The 21,714-nt window shown below is 36.7% G+C and overlaps 1 protein-coding gene across 5 annotated transcripts in view; it reads right to left on the bottom strand.

Moving 5' to 3' along the window:
* LOC113118681 (amyloid-like protein 2) overlaps nt 1–21,714 on the bottom strand; it is a 70,863-nt gene that overhangs the window by 24,557 nt on the left and 24,592 nt on the right. For all 5 annotated transcript variants that reach the window (XM_026288042.1, XM_026288044.1, XM_026288043.1 and 2 more), the window contains exons 2-5: nt 11,193–11,366; nt 9,101–9,230; nt 1,588–1,700; nt 534–754 (exon numbers count right to left, since the gene is read on the bottom strand). In XM_026288042.1, coding sequence (XP_026143827.1) covers nt 534–754; nt 1,588–1,700; nt 9,101–9,230; nt 11,193–11,366 — 638 coding nt within the window. The remainder of the gene's footprint in view (nt 1–533; nt 755–1,587; nt 1,701–9,100; nt 9,231–11,192; nt 11,367–21,714) is intronic.

The following is a 21,714-nucleotide window of genomic DNA, read 5'->3' as shown; positions in this document are numbered from 1 at the left end:
CAGGAATAGATTACATTTTAAAGTATATTCAAAAAGACACCACTTTTTTTTTTAAATAGTAAAATTTCAGAAGTTTACAGTTTTTTTGATCAAAGCATTGGTGAGCATAAAAGACTATAAAAAAAAAATACAATACAATAGTGCATATATTTAAATTGACATTAAAACGGTTTCATCTCACTCTATTAAAACTGGTCTAAACCTTTGGAGCTGAATGGAACTGATCAGAGATGAAACATTATAAACAACCTTGACCTGCTGTGTCAAAGTTTCAATAAAATGCATTTTCATGTGAACATAATATTGTTTTCTTGTTCATAGTTCAAGATAAATTGTGTTAAAAAATGTTTATGCCTATTTTGATTGTTGATTAGCTGGATAATATAATTCTGAAAGTGGTTCCAATGATAGTGTTCCCCTGCGTTGTTAGCCCTCTGCTACTCTTTAATAATTAGAATGATCTTCAAAACTTTATCTTCATCATTATTACAGTCATCATCAGTGGTGGATCACATGTACACGCACTACATTACCTCTCCTCTACTGCTGCTTCATCCTCATCCAGAGGCTCCTCCACCTCCTCATCCTCGTCTTCATCCTCATCATCTAGCTCGTTAGAAAGTGAAGCAGGAGGTGCGAGCTCTTCAGGACGAGTAGACGGGCAGCAGACGTAATCAATGCCATGGAACACATCGATGCCACAGGGCAGCAGCATGGCATAGCTGTGCAGGACCATGTTCCCCTTAAAGCAGGCCTAGAGAGTGGGTCAAGAAATCTCATTCAATTAGAGCAAATGTGCTCTGAAAGGCCAGTCTGCAGCTCTCAAATGTCTGTCCAGGGATCAGTAGTCAGCGCATGCAGATGCTTTCAGTACGCACACACTCAGAATGAATGATGGCAGCTTGGGGTGATTCACAGTAACACACATTGTGACCACGTACACACTCAGTTGTGTCCTCTTCTATATGCTCAACCCTATCCTGTACACACAGTTCACAGCATTCTGCAAATTAATTCACGAGGAAGTAGCGATGACAATACGCGTCTAGGATGCTAACTTTAGTTCAAAAACTGCTAAACTGTTGCTATACATATATTTCATGCAGACATGCGAGGAGCCAAAATGTTGCTACAGACTTCACAGATATGATGGAGATTTGGCTTGACTTTTTTCATGTAAAACTACCAGCAATCAAAGCATATTTGTCTGTTAGCTTTGAAATTGAGATTATAATTTTAATTTCACAAGATTAGCATCACCACATGACAATTAAATATATGAACCATTTTTATGAATTTTAATTAAGAATGACTTAATTACTTCTATAGTATTAATTATTATAATGTAAGCGTTTGGTGTAAGATTTTAATCTTTATTAATCCCTTTATTCATCAAAGATGCACTCAATTCGTCATGAAGCAAAAGTGACCACGAAGACTTGTTACAAAAATTATTTTGTCTTTAATAAAACGAGAGACAGAAGCAGAGTAGTATTCATGAGTTGTGAGCTAGTCCCGATTATTAGGTGTTAATGTGCATTATGTGTAGTTTGTGTCTGTATGTTGCACTGGATGCTGATATCTTACCTCATTGGCCACACCGTGCCCCTGCTGATGACTTACGCACATGTCCATATGCTCCTTATGGAGGAATTTACACTTCTCTGGCACCAGGATGATGTCACTCACAAATTCCCCAACTGAAAACATACAGACACACAACACTCTGATTACTGGCAAAGCTGAGGCTTTAATATCACGCAGCTGGTACAATGCAAACAGCAAAACATCTAACACACACTCTAACAAAACAGAATTGCAAATTTGGGACAGCAGAAGAAAACACAGCTCAATAATTCATCAACACATGGTCTTTTGCCTTCTATAATGAGCATATTACAAATAGGGCAAGTGGCATCTGAAAAGACATCTGGTCCGTACCAGGAGACCGAACAAAGATCTGGTGCACACAGACATCTCACTGCACTTCTGAAGGAGTTTAACATTTCTGGGGAGTTTGACCATGGAGGTGCTAAGAAACCTTGCTTTGATTGCGATTTTAATGTGAAAAAGGTTGCTGTGCTTGTTTGTAGGCTGCATAAATTTGTGATTATATATAGTATCAATATGGCTATACAATAATTATTTAAAATAAGAATAACGATAAGAGTAGTTTTATTATTATTAGTATTATTATACAATTAAATAAATATTGAATAAAATATTAAATTACTAATAAATTAAATTACTATAATATTTCACCAAATCAAGTGTTAAAGAAAAACAACACTAATACTTTGAGTATGAACAGTGTCACATTGCACTATGAAACACATGACACATTTATTTAAATACACGCAGCCTTTGTGATTTTGTAATTGCACAAAATATGATGATTTTTGTTTTATTTCTATTTACTGAAGCCCAAGTAGGAATTCGCCAAAATTTACATTAAAATGTATTAGTAGTAGTAGTAGAAGTACTGTTGCGATTTCATCGGGTCACAATAGTACTTTATTTCGGTCAAAGGTTATTCATGTTAATAAATCAAACTTTTTGGACAGGATTTAGTTTGCTGAAATAAATACCAGGAAAGATAAATTTGTGGCTTTTGAGAATTGATATTGAATTGATGTAAATTCTATAAAAAAAAATAAAAAATAAAAAATAAAAATAAAAAAAAAGAAGTAAACATTCAGTTCATCACTGAAATCATCAATTGAACTGACAACAAAGTGTTTTTCATGAATATATTTTTTCATCTTATTTTCATTCAATTATGATTAATTTTCACTAAACAAGGATTGATGTGTAAATGAAACAGGAAAGAGAGTGTGTGAATGAGCGAGTGACAGCTGAGAAGCTCAGATGCCATCAGATGGGCCAGCATGGGATTGTGTGCCGTTATCACAGAGCTGATTTCTGGACAGCTGGGAGGCCAATCTGACCTTTGACCTGAACGACAGAGAGAGAGATTGAATCCTGTAATGACCAGAAGTCTGTTCACAATAGAAGAGGATTGTGACCATTCACAAACTGCTCATTTAGCTGTTACCACAAAAAACAGGCCTAGGGGCCAAATCAGCCAGAATCCAGAGAGCAGAGAAAAGGAGGACAGGAGAGAAAGAAAGGGCAGTGTTTTGGAAAATGAGAGGGTCTGGAGGAATGAAGCGGAAATAGCAGAGAACACATCTGTTGTACAAACCAAAGCCTCTCCAAGCCATACAAACTCACACATGCATTCTCGCCAAAACTCGTCCCATCGGCCCTCAGGGGCCAAACTAACTAAAGCCCTTACAAAAAAAAAAAAAAAAAAAAAAACTGTATCTAACCTGAATGACTCAAAACATACAGTCTTACTCACATAATACATTCACCAACTACTGGCAAACACTAACTAGGGCCCTTTGATTTCCAAAACATGGAAGGGATCATAGAATCCAGACTTAAAAAAAAAAAAAAAAAAAAAATTCTGGAAGCATAAATTAAAATGCAGGGCTATACTCTTGATCAATGGCGATATAGACTAGGGTTTGTGAATAATACACTGCAAAATACTATTGGACATGAACAAACACCATCTTCATCTCCAGGAGTCACTTCACAAGTATTTCATGAAATAATTTGATAAAAACGGTTTATGTTTATATATATATAAAAATTTGGTTTAACTTGAAGAAATTGTGACAAATACAGCACTATTCTACAATAGAATGTAGTTCTCAAAGTAATAACAGTAATAGAATAATTTTTAGTAGCCAACATTGTTAAAGTCCTATGAATTTGATTAAACATGGTTTTTGATTATTTTAACTAAATATAACTAAAGCATTAAAACTGACCGCAGAGAAATAGAGACCATTTTTTAAAACAAACAAACTGGATTTCTTTGCTTCCTTAATTGTTTTTTTTTTTAACTATAACTTTTTTTTTTTACTAAATTGTTTATAATTGTTTCATGATTTCAATTAAATTAGTTTGTTTATTACTAAAATTTAAATTAACCAGTGAAATATAAATGGAAAAACAGAGGAAAAACATAGGACTGCACACTGCTGCTCAACTGGAATAAACGGGGTATCACATTGATATCATCTGAAGAGCGAGGTATTCTGCCTCTACAACTAAACACAAAACTACCAGCCAGGAAATGAAAAAATACACTGCTTACAACAATATGTTCTGTTGTATATTGCACATTTTGGTATATGTAGTAGTTGATCAAACAAGCACCTGTCCACTGACCCACAATGCCAATAACCAAAAGCAATACTTTTTCTAACTATGTGTGCACAAGTCTTTCGAAATCATAAATAAGCTCAGTGTGAACCAATTACACATTCTGAAGGTCACTACTCTCTAAAAATAAGCACTGAAGGTGCTTCAGGATTTCACATGTATGTTCCATGGACCCAATAACAACATACAGGTTTGGAAAGATGTATTTTTATTGTTAGATTAATTATTCCTTTGATAACGATTTAATATATTTTGGTCAGAGAGTGGCACTAATGGAAAAAATAAAAATAAAAGTGCTTTCAAATGCCAAAAAGCAGGACTGCACAAGGAATGACTCATTTGTGCACTCAACTAATCCCTGAATTTCCATTTTATATTAAACAACTGTGGATGAATTTGACTTGTGAAGCCAAACTGCAGGCTCACAACATGATCAAAAACCTCTTAGATGATCCAACAAGAGCTGTAAAAAGCGTGTAACATACGTAGTTAGAAAGAAACAAAGGCAGAGAAAAAAATGCTATGAAGAAAAACGACACAAAAGGATTGAGGCCATCTGCCTTCAACTTCATACTGTAGATTAAAGCGCAGTTCTTCAGCTCTGTACCAGTCCTGCATCAAAGATTTATGGCTTTTACACATTAAACTGTATAATCGCTCTAAAAACAATTTCCCCCGTTCTTTCAGTTTTTATCTCTGGTTGTATCTACTAGACTCCGCGTCGGTCTTTTAGAAACACTAGCATCAGATGAACCAGAGTAACCTTTGGAGAGCGGATCACTGCTGATGTTTCTGCTGTTGATTTAGCACAATCCTCTCTGCTGAAGAGCTGTTGATCTCAGCACTACCTTGTATTGGTATCATTCAGGTCTATTAAGGCTAAAAGGATGAAATGGACAGCAGCTAAACAGATCCAAACTAAATACAGGAAAATGTCTGCTGACTGCCCATTAGGAGTTAATGTCGGCTGAAATGAATCAAGCCAGTGTTGAAAGTGAAGCTCTAATGGTCAGATATGAGCTCTGCTCTCAGATGACCAGAATAGCGCTGAAAATTCTTAACATGCACTCACAGATGTAATTATTGCGGTCATATAAACCTCCTCGTCTTAAGCCCTCTCCATTCTGTTTGAGGAAACTAAAACCAAAAAATAAAAGACTAAAAATAGGATGGTTCATCCAAAAGCATATTTTTCATGAGTTATTCTCAGATTTCAAATGTTGAAATGTTTCAAAGTGGAACAAATGTGGATGTCTTGTGGATATGTAATATCACATGACTTTCGTGAAACATAAAGAGAGAAGTTTTGAAGAATGCTCATGCTGCTCTCATGCTGATTTTGCTCAGTTTAACTTTATTGTAATTGCAACCGAGACCAGTGTGATCCAATTGTGATTGGTACTACTAAAAACAATAATGAGCTTGCAACAACTAACAAAACTATTGTATGGCTTACAATTATGGACTACATTTCATACTATTTGGCCCTTTTAAGAGCTTGGCTGTCTCATCACTGTGCTTCCACTGTATTAAAAATTGCAGCATGTACATTTCCTCTTATGTCATACGGATTTGCAATGACATGAAGATGAGCGAATGACCATTTAAAAAATATTTTTAACAGCATGCATCTGATATTATTTAAAGGAATGCAACTGCTTGGAAGTGCAATACTGCATAATCCTCAAAGATCAAGCCCAAGCATATCTGCAGATTTCTCCGAGGTTTACTCTGCAGTGAGAGACGGAGACGGAGACACAGACGAGCCGCCCATTTCACTGCATTACACCACCAAAACAAAATCACTCTCCCTAATTTAACTCCAGAGGCCAGGATGTTGCTGAATCACAATGAAACCTCATTCCTCATTAATAACAGCAGTTAAACCCCAGAGGAATCGGAGAGGTGAGAAGACAAGGTGTGCCAAAACACGAGCGAGTCTCGCTGATGTACCGACTTCAATTCAAGGTTACGAACGCTCCAAGAAGAAAGTCTCCTTAAACACCAGGGGCTGCTTTTCTAGACTCAGAATATGCCTGGTCCTTGACGGCTTTGCAGCAGAAATCACCATCAACTGCGGCCAGAAACACCCACATTTTAGCACCATTCGTCAAGACAAACATCAATACTTTCCATATTATGGTTAGGGTAGGGTAGTATGCATTAAAAATCAGTCTGTAAATTGTCCAGCATGATTTGTTTCACAGACACGAATGATCAAACTCATTTCAAATCATGCGATTTTTAACTGAAATGTGCCGTTACTGAGATATGCACCGTAAAACGGCTGTAGAAGCCCCCCAAAACATCCTAGCTTCTACAAAGCAATGCAGTCATTTGTTATGCCCAAAAAATAAAAAAAAAAAAAAAAAATCAGCTTTTTTTATGGGTTTTGCTGCGGTTTCATTTTTCTATTTTTATCTTCAGCCAATTTGCACGCTCCACTTCAGATCAATAAAACCGTTTCCATGGCAACTCATAAGTAGAGAAAGCTGTTGATGGAGCGGTGTGGTGCTGCTATAGGTTTAGGTTCCTACAGACCGAGAGATTCAATCGACAAGCTGTCACTCAAAGAGAGAGACACAGGAAGCTCTGGACTGAAAGTGCGCCGTGTGCCCGACCCTTTCAATCAAACCGCAGCCCACATCAGGTGAAGAGAGTCAACAGCTGCCGTGTCAGCTCAAACACACACACAAAACAAAAATCAGCCATCTTGGAAAGCCTCTGACCGTCGGCTCATTTCACAGTCGGCTAGCAGCGCTAATGGCTTTTTTCAGCCCGGAAAAAGAGCCACAACTCAATCCTCTCCTACAAGACAGGGACAAACACAGGAGGAGATGAGGAAAAGGCATGGACAGGCCTTTCTCTGATGAGATGCAATGTGATCAAGGTTATTGTTCTTATGTGGATTAGAACAAATGGAAGTATAGGACTGGAATCATTTATTTGCTTAAGAAAATTAACAACAGTGGGAAGTTATTCATGCCTGGTCGATAAGACTATGACTAGTCTTTATGAATATACTGTATTTGCATTACTAGCAGCAGTGCCATTTTAAATTTTGCGCCAAATACACATACATTTACAGTGTAAAACTACTGTCATAGGGCTGTTATTTCGCATTTTTATTATTTAAATAAAATTATAATATTGCATTTAAATGTTGTATCGGCATAATAATAGTAGTGTAATTAAAAAAAAAAAGACATGTATTTCATGGTCACAAATGTGTTTTTGATCAGTAAACTAGAAACTTATTTTTTTATCATCTATCAAATATTTCTCTCTCTCTCTTGCTTTATATTTATTTTTACAGAAGTTTCTTGTGTTCATCAAGGCTGTATTTATTTGATCAAAAATACAGGGGAAAAAAAAATATTTTGTGATATATTATTGCAATTTAAAATAACAGTTTCTATTTTAATATACTTTTATATTATTAATACTTTTATACTTTTAATATAATTTCTGTGATAAAGCGTTTTTTTTTTTTTTAGCATCATTATTCCAGTCTTCAGTGTCACATGATCCTTCACAAATCATTCCAATATGCTGTAATCATTCAGTACAGTGTGTTCTGATTTCGGTGGTTCTGGACTTTGTTTCCCAGCATGCATTATGGCATAAATAAAGCAAAGTACTGCAAAGTTTGGGAAAGTTTTTTTTTTTTTTTAGGAATAAAGGAAAACGTTTTATTAATTAAAGCAGCATCAAGTAGATCTAAACTGATGGTAAAGACATTAAAATTTTTACAAAAAAAGACTTGTTACAAATAAATATTGCTAACTGAACATTTTATATAAAGATTCCTGAAAATAATGTATCACAGTTTTCACAAAAATATTAAGCTGCACAACTGTTTTCAACATTGATAACAACGGAAATCAGCATAAGAAAATGCTAAATGTGACACTTTAGACTGGTGTAATGATGCTGAGAATTCAGCTTTACATCACAGAAAAATGTATAACATTTTTACATGTATTCAAACTGGAAAAAGTTGTTGCCAATTAAAAAAAAAAAAAAAAAAAAAAAGTAGAAATTTCAGAATACTACTGTTTTTCCTGTATTTTGGATCAAACCAGTGAAAAACACTAATAATCATACTGACCTCATAATTTTAAGCAGTTTAATGCAGGGATTCTCCACTGATGTTCTTTTAACGTTAACTATACCTCATCGCAAACATCTAGTCAATGAGCCAGAGGCCGTGTTAGCAAGATGAAATAAGAAAAAATGAAGAAAGACAAAAGTCTTAAAGAGTTTACAAACTCTGACAGTTTAAACCATTCGGGTGACCAAGTTGCCGTTGGCAATTACTGGAAAACCTCCTGGAAGAGAGGTAATGTACTGTAGAATAAGAAACAATACCCAATACCACACCCCCGCACTCACACCAGCCTCACAGCCTCTGTCTGGAAGGGGAAATGGGATTTGGTTTATTACTATAAAGTTCTCCACACAGTAATGGCTTTTTGCCCCATTGTCATCTTCCTGAGATCAGTGTTCAGGAGTAATGAGCAGCAGCACTAACTGAACATTCAGTTTTTATCAAGACGTGTGACCGTAATTAAACTGTTAGTTAAACTATAGGTACTTTTTCCAACAAGTGGGGGTGAAGTGTCACAAAATACTTTAATGTCTTATTTCTTCGTATTGAGCAATATTTGGAGCCTGGAGCCAATCACAGATGAGAAAAAGCTAGCTGAGCTCAAGTTCAGAGATTGAATCCATCACTTTGAACTGCTGATCTGGCTTCTCAGATGTCTCACTTCAACAACGGCGTCTTTAACCCCACAGGACATTCTGGATAACTGGTTGTTTAAGAGGACAACAGAGCTGTCAATCAAACACTACTTACCCAAGCACTTGTAGGGGACCACAATGTGAGCGTGGCCCTTGCACTGTTTCTTGTCCTTCTTGCACCAGTTCTCGATCTTGACTGGCTGGTTGGCTTCCACCACATGTGTGATTTGCAGCTCAGGATACATCTAAAGGCAAGATAGCGGAGAGATTGAGACTGTACACTATGTTGCGATCTCTGCTTCACAATCTCCAGACTCCATCTACTCACGTATTGGAACTAACACAAGATTTACTCTCTCCTCAAATGCTTTAAAAGGACATCTATGAAAAGCAATCTCAAAATGTACAGGGACAGTATTGCTGTTTTTGCAGTCAGCCATATGACAGATGAGAGTAATATTTGACATTTTTAACCAAATAGTGTTTTTTAATATAGTTGGGGAAAGGATCTTTTAGAGTACAGTGTGTTGGGAGGGTTATTGCGGTTATAAATCAGCAGTTAAAGACACCAATGTCTGAGAGTAGTGTATAAAGAGAGTTAAATGCAGTAATAGTTTGAGGTGTTTTTAGTTTGGGTGTTGTGTAAATCTGTGATGCAACAGATGTATTGCTGCCCATTTCGGCCAGGACACTCCTGTGAAAGTGTCTTTTCATTTTTAATATTTTGTTAAATACTAAGATTCCATTCAATAGTTGCAAAAAAAAAAAAAAAAAACGGTCCATTTGTATACATTATAAAACAAAAACAATTGAAAACAATTTCTTTGATGCAAAGCTGAAATTTTATCATTACTCGTCACATGATCCTTCAGAAATCATTCTAATATGCAGATCTGCTGCTCAGGAAACATTTCTTGTCATTATCAATGTTAAAACAGTCGAGCTGCTAAATATTTTGGTGGAAACAGTGTTAGATTTATTTGGGGATTTTTCTGATGAATAGAGTCCTAAAGAACAGCATTTTTTGTAACAAATGTTCATAAAATTACTGCCTCTTTGATCATTAAACATTGTCCTAGGGCTGATCCGAATACCATTTTTTTGAGCTTCGAAGCATTGGTAATAATCAACATTGAATATTCGAAGCATCGAGGGGCGTAACATATTCTTCTCTTTAATAAAGGCAGGAATCTCTGCTGTGTGTCCGTCTCTTTGCATTTATATGATGTCGAGAACGGTTCATCCAATCGACTTCACGCGTGACTGCAGGCCTCACACGGACAGGGTTTATATGCTCCGAGAACAGACACTGCAGTGTTACAAAACACACTCATCTGTTAACAGCAATACTTTTAATATAGAGAAAATAAATATTAGGCTGGGCTACTGTACTATTTTTTTGTTTTTTTAAGGCTGCCGTATTCACAAGTATTTTCCAAGTGTTTAAAATTACTGATTAACATGGAGGATAAAGCAGCTAGATTTTTACACCAACAATATACTATAGCGCATTACTTCCAGAACTAGAGAGTGATTTTTCAAACTTGTTGTGGTCCAGTTTCAAAATCGCATATCTGGCACACTGCCTTTGTTTTGTCCTCACTCAATTTAAAGTGCTCCCACACAGCCGAGGTCTTCGGCATTTGCGTCTTCTCTTCCAGATGAGCTGAATCATGAGGTTCACTTATGGCTGATTCATAAGCTGCTTTTCCACTATCTGGCTGAACGGTTCTTTGCTTAACCTTTCCATCCTGTGCCGATGTGGGCCAGTCAGCACTGATACGGTTTCCACTGTCGCACATATAATGGAGCTCTTTGGAACGCAATACATTTGCGTCAGTCGTTGCCTTGGTTGTGTTATATAAAAAGCGATATGGATGGTCAGATTTCTCTCATTTTTTAATCTGATATTTAATGTTACTTCATTCAATAACAAAGAAAAACTCTTGACGTGAAAAATAAAATAAAGAGTAGGTGACGACAGTTATAATATCAATTAGCGCAAATGTTTCCTCTACAGGCCAAACGGTCTCAGACATTTTTTTTTTTTTTTTATATTGAACTTAGCATAGCTGCATTTCCATTAATCAGCAAATGCTCATATTGTGAAGTGGATGCTCAAGCAGATGGCTCACTGCTCACTCCCTCTAAGGACTGAACAAGAAATTAATTCTAATGGACATTTATGTTGTGTTGCATCGTTTTACCTCTTGACAGTATTGCAGCACTCCTTCTTTGGTTCCGACGCAGGTTTTGGATCCGAAAGGATCCGGCTCCCAGCGACCAGTCTGGATGTTAATGTGCATGTTGAGCTTGCCGCAGAACATGGCAACCTGCGGCTCTGCAACGGCAAATCCAGTACCTGCATTTGCTGCCAACGCCTAGAGAGAAAAAAAAAAGAAAGGTGAGAGAAAGATTATGGGATGAGGTTAATGGACACTCTTATTATAGTCCAATAAAAGTCAAGCAGACATAACACAGGAGTTCTTTTAGAATTACTGATTTTACCCAGAGACTGAAAAAAGTCCCATACTTCGAATTGGTTCTATGCATTTAACCCATCCAAAGTGCACGCACACACACACACACACACACACACACACACACACACAAGTGAACAGACATTTATGCTGCGGCGCCCGGGGAGCAGTTGAGGGTTCGTTGCCTTGCTCAAGGGCACCTTGATTGCCGGCCCAAGACTCGAACCCACAACCCTAGGGTTAGGGGTTAGGAGTCAAACTCTCTAACCACTGGGCCACGGCTTCCCACAAGCAAACAAAGCATGGACTTTTATTTCATGCGATCTATAAAAACAAGCAGAATAAACATAATATCTGCTTCAGATTTTCCTCATCTCTAAAGACATATTCTTGTGATCTAGGGTCACGATTTAAATTTTATTAGATTAGTAAGCTTATACATGCTTGATCACACAGAGTTTGTGTCCTATTCACGTGTTCTCAGCAGCACACAAACTCATGCAGTGACCTAACGACTCTTTCAATCGCTCAAAACTCCAGGGACAAAACTAAAATGTCCAGAAGTCTCCAAACGCATCATTTCCTGCCGATGGCTGAGGTTGATGAAGCCTGCTTCATTTCAGTTACAGAGCTGTTACACATTTACTGGCCAGAGCGCAGGTTACACCGCACATGCTTCTGGACAAACGGGATTTTTACTTTTGACCACTGCAAAAACATCCAAGATACCAAGTGTCTCAAACATGTTTGTCATGAAAGCTCAGAGAAAGTGGGAGAATACATGAGGACTGTGTTTTAAATCATTGAAAAGCCCAAAACCTGGTTTCACTAGCTCAAACAAACTCCCCCACCTCTGTGAAACGAGTTAAGCTTCCCTTCTCTCGTCCTTTTCGTCCTTCCTGCAGATAGCAGACACTCTCGTTTACATTACCATGTTCTTCCTCTTTTCCTGAAACAGGAAGCAGATACGCCCGGACTGTCATTAAAGCTCTAAACAAACATTTCTCGACTGTGATGAAAGTTATTTATTTATTCCGAGTAACTGTAAGATTACACTTCTAAAATGTGAACAAACTGGTTTAATCATGGGATAATTACAGGGGCGTGCGTTACGCTGAAACCTTGTGTTTTCTGCAATCTGAAGACAGACAGAGCCTGAAGAGATGAGGGAGGTCGGGTCACGGCCCAGACATGTAGAGCTTTGAGTAGCACGTCTCAACATCACAATCAGCTCACTCTCTTGACATCTTCACACTTATATAGGACAAATGTTTATGTGTTATCTAAAAACAGTTTTAGAAGTCAGTCTAATACTCACCACGACATTATAATCGATTAAAAATATAGTAAGAACGGGAATATTTTGAAATGTATGTTGACATGCTGATTTGGTCCTCAAGAAACATTTATCATCAATAGTGAAAAAGAAAGTGAAGCATTCATCTTTTATAATCATCATCATCATCATCATCATCATCATCATCATCATCATCATCTCTATTATTAATATTTTTAAATAACAGCATTTATTCCCCAATAGAAATCTTACAACATTAAAAATGTTCTTACTGCCACTTTATCAATTTAATGTATTAGTGAAAAAAATTTTTTTTTTGAGGAATAGAAAGTTTAAAAGAACAGAATTTATTTGAAATAGAATTTTGATTTAGAGATATATAAATGTGTTTGATGTTATGAATCTTTGCTGAAAAAAAAGTATAAAAATACATTAATAAAAAATATATAAAACAATTATATTAATGTTAATAACAATATTAATGTAGCCTAAATCTCAAGACAAACAACCACACTTATACTATAAACTAAAATAAAATTGAAAAATGCTAATAAAAAAAAAAACCTGACTCCAAGCAAATGCTCTTGAGTAACTTTAGTGTAAACATGCACTATAAATCAGTGCAAGTTTACAGGCGCAGTGGGAGACATTAAGACCATCATGTGGCCACAAGTTTTTTCTGTCTTAAAAATGGAGAGAAGAGTGGAGAGAGAGAGAGAGAGAGAGAGAGAGAGAGAGAGAGAGAGAGAGAGAGAGAGAGAGAGAGAGAGAGAGAGAGAGAGAGAGAAAGGGAAAAGCAAAGAAAATGTTTGGAGAGAGAGAAACAACATTGTAAAACAGCCCAGAGGAGGGCAAGGACACCCCGGTAAACCACACAGCCAAACGACAGACGTGACCGCTTCATCTTTCCACCACAATCCCTCTCTCTGCTCTGCCTCACTCCTTCCACTCGGTTACGGTCTTAGGATACACTCCACTCCAAAACCAGCAAACTCCTTACTCCAGGGTTATACAAGACACTTTTCATAATGCAATCAACTCCCCACGAATGAGTCCCATCCTATATCATTCGTTTTTTCCAGCTGAATAACCCATTTCACCTGGAAGTGTGTCAGATTTTGGAAGTAAAATTGGTTGTGAGAGATGCCTTTATGAAGCCCTGTATAATTAAGCGGATGCATTTCTCAGCAGTATATAAACGTAGCCCTTCAGTAGGGTGACTGACAAATAACTCCTAAATCACTATAAACCTTTATTGTGCAAACTATAACAAAAATGGATTACACATAATAACAGGAACATTACTCACAGCAGACAATTTGAAGTCTGACAGTAATAGGCTTCAAATGTACCGAAGGCGGTCAATTTATTACAAGAGTGGCACTTTGATGGCTGGTGATGACTCAGAGGGGATGGTTTTAGGGGCGAAACTTCTATGAAAGGGTTTTAACTTTTTCAGGACAACAGGACAACCTCAAAATGCATGCCATAAATGTGTGTGTTTTTTATTTTTTGATAAATATTATAGAAATAATATAAAGGGGCATTCAAAATTGGTCACTCTGACAGCCCACTAGAGAGTTTGTAGTAACTTCGTAGAACTTGTGACCAAAGTACTTGGTTTAAAAAAAAAAAAAAATCTGTTTTAGAAATAAGTTTCTAATGCTCACCAAGAATGCATGAATTTCATAAAAAATACATTAAAAACATTGAAAAAAAAAACATTAAAAAAAATTATAATTTATTATATGATTGTGCTCAAACATTTATCAAATGATGAAAACAATGACATTTATTTTATGATTTAACATTTTTTATTAAGAACATCATTTTCCCCCAATATAAATCTTTTATAACATACTAAAATGTTTTTACTGGCACTTTTAAGAAATTTAAATAATAATAATAATAATAATAATAATAATAATAATAAATTAAAACTGCTTCAACAAAAATGCAATAGATTAGATATGCCCATACATACTGTAAATAAATTATTAAAATTTTAATTATATAAAAACATTTATCTTTTATTTAAATAAATGTTTTAAAAATACAATTTAGCTACAAAAAAAATAGCATATGCCATTTCAAACATGTATTACTTGTATAATACTGCTATTTGCAATTTTTTTTTGTAAAACTAACTTTATTATCTTTTAATGGTTTATCATATTTGTAATGTTATGGCTGCCAAAAGATGCAGATACAGAGTCAGAGAGAGAGACCGAACCACCCAGGCTGCCAGAAGGCAAAGAGACAGGACAGACGTGATGGAAAAGAGAGAAAGAAAAGGCCAGTAACAATGACCAGTGTAAGCAGAAATACTCATCTTTAAGTGCAAGAGCAGCAGTAAGTGGAAGACGTCAAGAGGCAGCCCATATCAAAAGCACTTAAACTTTGACTGACACACACTCTCAAAGTAGTGGACCAAGCCTCCTGGGAAGAATCAGAATCCGCATGAAGGCAAACTAACACACCCATGAGGAGACAGCATGTTATGTGTCCTCATCTTGAATATGCTGAAGGCAGAAAACTTACTTTAGATACACAATACAAGCTGTAATGTGTTTAGACCTGAAAGAGGAAGCAAACAGTGGGATGGAGTCCTGAAAAAAAAACAAGGGGACGCTAAAGAGAGAGAGAGAGAGAGAGAGAGAGAGAGATTTGGAAATTGGCATCACTAGTGAACAAACCTGAACAACAGAGACCTTGTGTGGAAATGAGGCTCTCATTCCAGAGACTCTGAGCTCAATCAGCACAAGCACACTCTACTAGTTTTGTTTCTCCTCATTTCCCATTTTCTATTTGCTCATCGTTCAGACACACACTTTCACAGTATGTCCTGCTGGCTCTGTATGAATGTGCACCAGCGGTGATGGAGACAGGTTTCCTGTGGCTCTGGCCGTACTGTGTTACTGCGGTTATATTCACACAGACCTGACAAAACACACCCAACTCAACTGCATCCTGTAGCGCAGAACACGAGCGCGTGTTAAAAATCACTGTCAAGATAGAGACCGCACAGTATGATTCGGTTTACAGTAACTGTTACTGTACTTCATTACTGAAAGGTAAGGCTGAATTAATTTGATGGGGGAAAAAAAAAAAACGTAAAATTGAAATTGTTACAATTCTAAATCTGACTTCCATTTTTAAAATATATTCTTTTGATGCAAAAAAAAATAAAAATTAAAAAACACTTAAATTACAAAATTAGGAAATTAATCATTTTATTAATTTGTTATATATTTGTATTTTAATTTGTATCATACATACATACATACATAAACACACACACACACACACACACACACACACACTCATTTATTTATTTTTATTTGGCAATTACTACTGTTATTTTACACCACTACACAAAGAGACTTTAAGATCTGCCATAAAAACAAACCAGAGCCCAGTTTCTCCATTCAGGATAAAACTGGATTTATGTTCCCCCATAAACACCTTTACTGCAATGGGTGGATCATATATCACGGAAACACCCAAAGTTTACTCCACTACAAATTCAGACATGAATGCAGCACCAAATCAGTTTGATTCAAGTACAAAGATTCGTGATTAAATAAAATTTTCTCTTCTTGATATATTTATTAACCTATGACATAGCAGTTTTGTAAAAGGCTGTTTTAGCCATAACTATAATTCACAATATAGTATAACCTCTGGTACTTTATTGCCTAAGTATTGCATTATTAGTGAACTCACACAGCTACACTAAGAGATATTTAACAGTACAGCATACAAACACACAAAAGTACAGTTCTGATGTTTGGAAACACCCCGCCAGTCCAGTCCCTTGTGTACGTCTGGCCTCTGTTTTTCTATTTTAAACCATGAGGAACAACCACCCTGCAGGCCTCAGACACGATGCCCACACCTCAGGCTGGACAGTAAAACTACTGGCAATCATAAAAATACAAACCGAATCCCCTTATGGCCACTGCTAGAATCCCATCACTGTCTAATTCAACTTTTACAATGTCTGTCCATCTGTGAGCCACTCTTAACCCAGCTTGTAACGTGTCTGGGCACGACAGGGGTGATGTGAAACAGACCAAACAGAGGCCATTCCACACAGCCTGACTGTAAAATACTGTCACAGTGTGCTTCTGACATCTCCTGTAACCACAGACACCTGTTTGTGATGACTGTGACGAGACTTCAAAATACACAAAACATAAATGTATTTTTAGTTTGTGCAATAATGAGTCCCTAACCTCAGGTCTGGGCTGTAATTCTGTGAAAACCTGGAACCAAAACAAAAACATGGAAAATGGCTGGACTGTATGAATGACTGTATAAATCATGTGACCGTAGAAATGCGTCAACAATTAGAGATTCAGTAATACTTCACAATAAAGGTTCCAGTTAACATGTTAGCATTTTAGTTTAGGAAAGAGTTTTCATACAATAAACTTAGCTAGTTATAATAAAATGAGCTGCTTATGGACAGATTAGGTGCTGGAGTAGCTGTTTAGGTATTGGTCAGGGTTAATGGATACAGTATACAGTCAAACAGAATAAAAGCATTAATATGTGCTTTATAAGTACTAATAAATTACATGCATGCTGAGAAGTACCTATTTAATAGTGAAGAGTGTTCACTAACTTAAGTGTTACGGTTAACACTTTTTTTTTAAAATGTTAAAACGACTAAAAAATATAACATAAGCAATGAAAATGATTTATTAAATAATCTATTTTAAAGATGTCGGTCATACAGCTGAAAATCCATGGCAGTACTGTACCAGGCTGTCACATCACGGGGATTCCCAGAATGCAATGCTTTGGGTGTGTGTGGCCCGGAGAAAGAATGCAGTTTATCCGCCGCTCTAATGATCAGGAAGCTGACAAACAGCACAGAGCCAGACAAAACCATTTGCCTATTCACTTTGAATGTGTCCCTTTCTAAAGGTTTAGAAGTCTGTTCAATACCTCCTGACCTTTACATCAGGCTAGTTTTCACATCTCTGAGCAAACGGTCACACTAGGTCACAAATGACCGCTTGTTCCTACACACGTGCGCAAGATAAAGGTGTGTGAAGCGTCACAACCATCCTACTGTCCTGTGACCGACTGACGTGATGCTGGCAGATAAGACGGCTACATTCACACTGCAAGCCAGAATCCCACTCTTACACTTCCTGCTGAAATATGGATTCATGAGTTTGTTTTTTTAACGTGACTTTTGAAACATGTTTTGCCCTGAACGAGTAATGCACCTAAACTAACCAAAGACTCACTTCAAGTCCATCGCATGACATTGTTTTAATAATATTTACTTTAGTTATGAAATCTAAATTGGGATACTTGAAACTAGGTTTTAGTATAAACATTTAAAAGAAACATGCAAAAAAATATATATAAATAAAAATAATATATATATATATATATATATATATATATATATATATATATATATATATATATATATATATATATATATATATATATATATATATATATATATATATATATATATATATTAAAAGAAAAAAAAAGATAACTTAGAATGAATCATAAATACATTAGAGATAGAGAAAACTTTTTATGATTAATACCAAGGGTATATCAAGTGCAATCATGAATTACATTGTTTGAATACATATCCAAATAGCTGCCTTTAAGTAAAATTACATACCATTTATTATAAATGCATAGAGAGAATAGTATAGGAAGATCTATACAAGTATATAGAGAAAAGGGATAAATAAAAACCATTTGACCCATTTTCAGCTGCAGGGTGAAAGCCATCAAAGTGATAAAGCTCGCACTTAAACACAATTACATTAAAAACGATGGACAATTCGAAGGAGTGTTAAGCTGATCACAAGGATGATGGTGTGTATGATTGTGAAAGCGTTTTCCTTCTCTACTGCAGTGATTCAGTGCTTCCAAATTCCTGCTGGAGTGAAACATTATTACTGACCTGAAGCTGTGAAAAACACTAATACCCAGAACTCCAGAGTTTGAGGAAAACAACACTTCAGGTTTACCAGAAACTCTCAGTTCTCAGTAAAAATGTGAGCCAGATCAGATGGAATTGTTTTCAGCCTTCGAAGTGTCCTCACAGTACACACTTAGGTCATATTTGTAGGGATAGTTCTTTAAGGGGGGGTGAAATGCTCGTTTTCACTCAATGGGTCTCATTCATGAAACACGAGCAGAACGAATTTGTGTAAATCGCGTGTAAAGTGGTTTTGGCATTTAAATGTTCGTATTTTCCAAATGTTAGTTGGTACGAAAGAAATCTACACCTGCTCCCAGCCACGCGTAAATAGTGCGTTTAACGTCTGAACGTTTTGCTCATTAAAACTGCTGCATTTTAATTCACCTTAATCAGGTACATATTTACACAGCATTTTGAAAAAAATATTATATAATTACATACGATTTTTATTTTAACTTTTATTATGAGAGCCAGTAATAGGATCTGTAATATGCTGCCAAACTTCCTTTTTTAGGACCTGATACGCCACTAGTAGGGTTGAAAATAAAATGTGGCGTTTTGAATGAACTTCTGATAATAAAACTTCAATTTCTGCAGCTGAGAAATGTTTCTTTTTCATTCGCTTTTGAGAAGACATTTTGAAATCCTTCGTTTGGTGTCATAATATGATGCTCATATATAGTTGTCAGTCGGATTTAATGGGCGGGATTTATGGTAATTGAGAGTGAGCGTGCAAGCGCGTCCCTTTACGACTGATTGGAATTCATCAACACACACACATTTCACTATCACTTCTGACGTTTACGAAGTTTTTGTGAATCAGGAGAAGAGTTTTCGGGAAGTTCTCTTCACGCGCAAATCACTCAGATATTTACTCGTATATTTACGAATGTTTCATGAATGAGACCCAATATCCTGTTAATCTTGAGTACCTATAGAGTAGTACTGCATCCTTCATAACTCCAAAAAGTCTTTTGTTTTATTATATTCATAAGAGAAAGATAGTCTGTACCGATTTTTCCCGGAAAAACACGAGCGCGTGACGTGTGGGCGGAGCTAAAGAATCACGAGCGCCAGTAGGCTTTTGCATTGAGCGCGTCTGGAAGCTGTGACACCGTGAGGACAAAACCAACCAAAACAAACCATGGCTAACAGTCAGATTCCGCGTATATTTATGATCCAGAATCAGATCCAGAGGCTGAAATTGAACAGGAGCAGCATTAGCAATCAGTCTCTATGTGGTATGTACTGAAACTGTATATATTTGCTTAGCGGTTTTGGAAAATGACTAAGTTCCACTTTGTCGTCTTTTTTTTTATGCTGTACATGTGGAAAGTGCAGTTTGATGACAACATCGCATGTTGTTTACTTGATGTGCTTACGCGCCGATAGCTAAGTTAACAACACAGAGATATTTGAAGCAGTTTTACTCACCGCATGCGGTTCCAACACACGATCGTGACCCTTTTTCGTTGGGACTGCATTACCCTTAAGAAGTAAACGATGTGCAAATCCGGCGTCAAACTGGGCCTTGTTTGTAAAACAAGCATCTTCGAAATGCAGGGAACAAACACAAACACTTGCACAACTCCGTTGATGCTCTGTAAAAATAAACTCCATCCACTGGTCCCTTAATGCTGTTTCTCTTTTGGTAATCTGTGCAGGGTTGTCTTGCCCTGGCAACCAAAAACACACTCCTTTTGTGACATTTCGCGACGCTCTCGCTCTGATCAGTGAAGTCTGTTGTGCTCTCAGTGCTCTGCTATACGGGAGCGTGCGCTCTTCCGGCAAACGTGGCCTCAGGACCCATATAAGGAAATTCCGCTCCATCTAACGTCACACAGAGCCATACTCGAAAAAAACTTTCCGAAACTTGTGACAAACCGGAAGGAGTATTTTTGGAACAGAAATACTCCTTCAAACGTACAACTTAATATTTGAAACTTTGTCCATGTTTAGCATTGGAATCCAACTCTTTAACAGTGTAAAAAACTCAGTATGCATGAAATAGCATTTCACCCCCCCCCTTTAATCAGCCAAATGAATTTCAGGTCACAAAATACATATGCATGCAAATAAAAGGCAGAGAAACTTCAATAAATCATGCCACTGTGTCCTCTGGAATACTTGGCCAATGTCACAGGAAGCAGAGGCCTGTCTCTACAGGAGTGTGAACCAGTTCAGCGTGACGTGTGACATTCTCATGGACAGCTGAACTCATACAAGTGTGTGTGAGCTCCTGAGAGCACTGGAGTGTCTCTCCCTATGGTTCATTAGCCTTCAGTCCATCATCACAGGAGGTCTGGCAGCACACCTTCATGCCCACACACATACAGAGTGGAAAAGTACAAGAGGAAAGGCTCCAGGAAATACAAGCATGAAACGGCGCAAAGCTCAACAAGCTATAATCACTTGATCCCTAATCTTGCTGTTATTCACAAAAATTTGCACTCGCACCCATGCACTACTCTGTGTATTACAATGATCCAATTTATCACAGGGTCACATTCATGGTTTGGGTGGCACAGTATTGAGCAAAGCTTTAGATTTCAGTCGTTTTGTATGAGAATAGTTATGTTTTGAATAAAGACTTAAAGGGTTAGTTCACCCAAAAATGAAATTGTCATTAATTACTGAATTACTGATCAAGGAAATCTGTAAAATAGTCCATGTGACACCAGAGGTTTAACGGTAATTTTACAAAGCTATGTGAATACTTTGTGCACAAAGAAAACAATAATACAATAGCAGAAGAGGTTACTCCGGCAGAAGAATTGTTGAATTAAATGTTATTTTCTTTTCGCACAAAAACTATTCTCGTAGCTTCTCCTGATATCACATGGATTATTTTACTGAGGTCAACTGATTAATCGGACGATTTTTTGATTTTTTTTTATTAATCTGCATTGGCCGATTGTGCTGCAAATTAGGCCGATTTATAGGCAGGCGCACAGACAGGCAGCTAAGCGTTGTTGCTGAAC

Source organism: Carassius auratus, chromosome 18 (assembly GCF_003368295.1).
Source record: "Carassius auratus strain Wakin chromosome 18, ASM336829v1, whole genome shotgun sequence".
Classification (NCBI taxonomy): Eukaryota; Metazoa; Chordata; class Actinopteri; order Cypriniformes; family Cyprinidae; genus Carassius; species Carassius auratus.
This window is presented reverse-complemented; position numbering and strand designations above follow the sequence as displayed.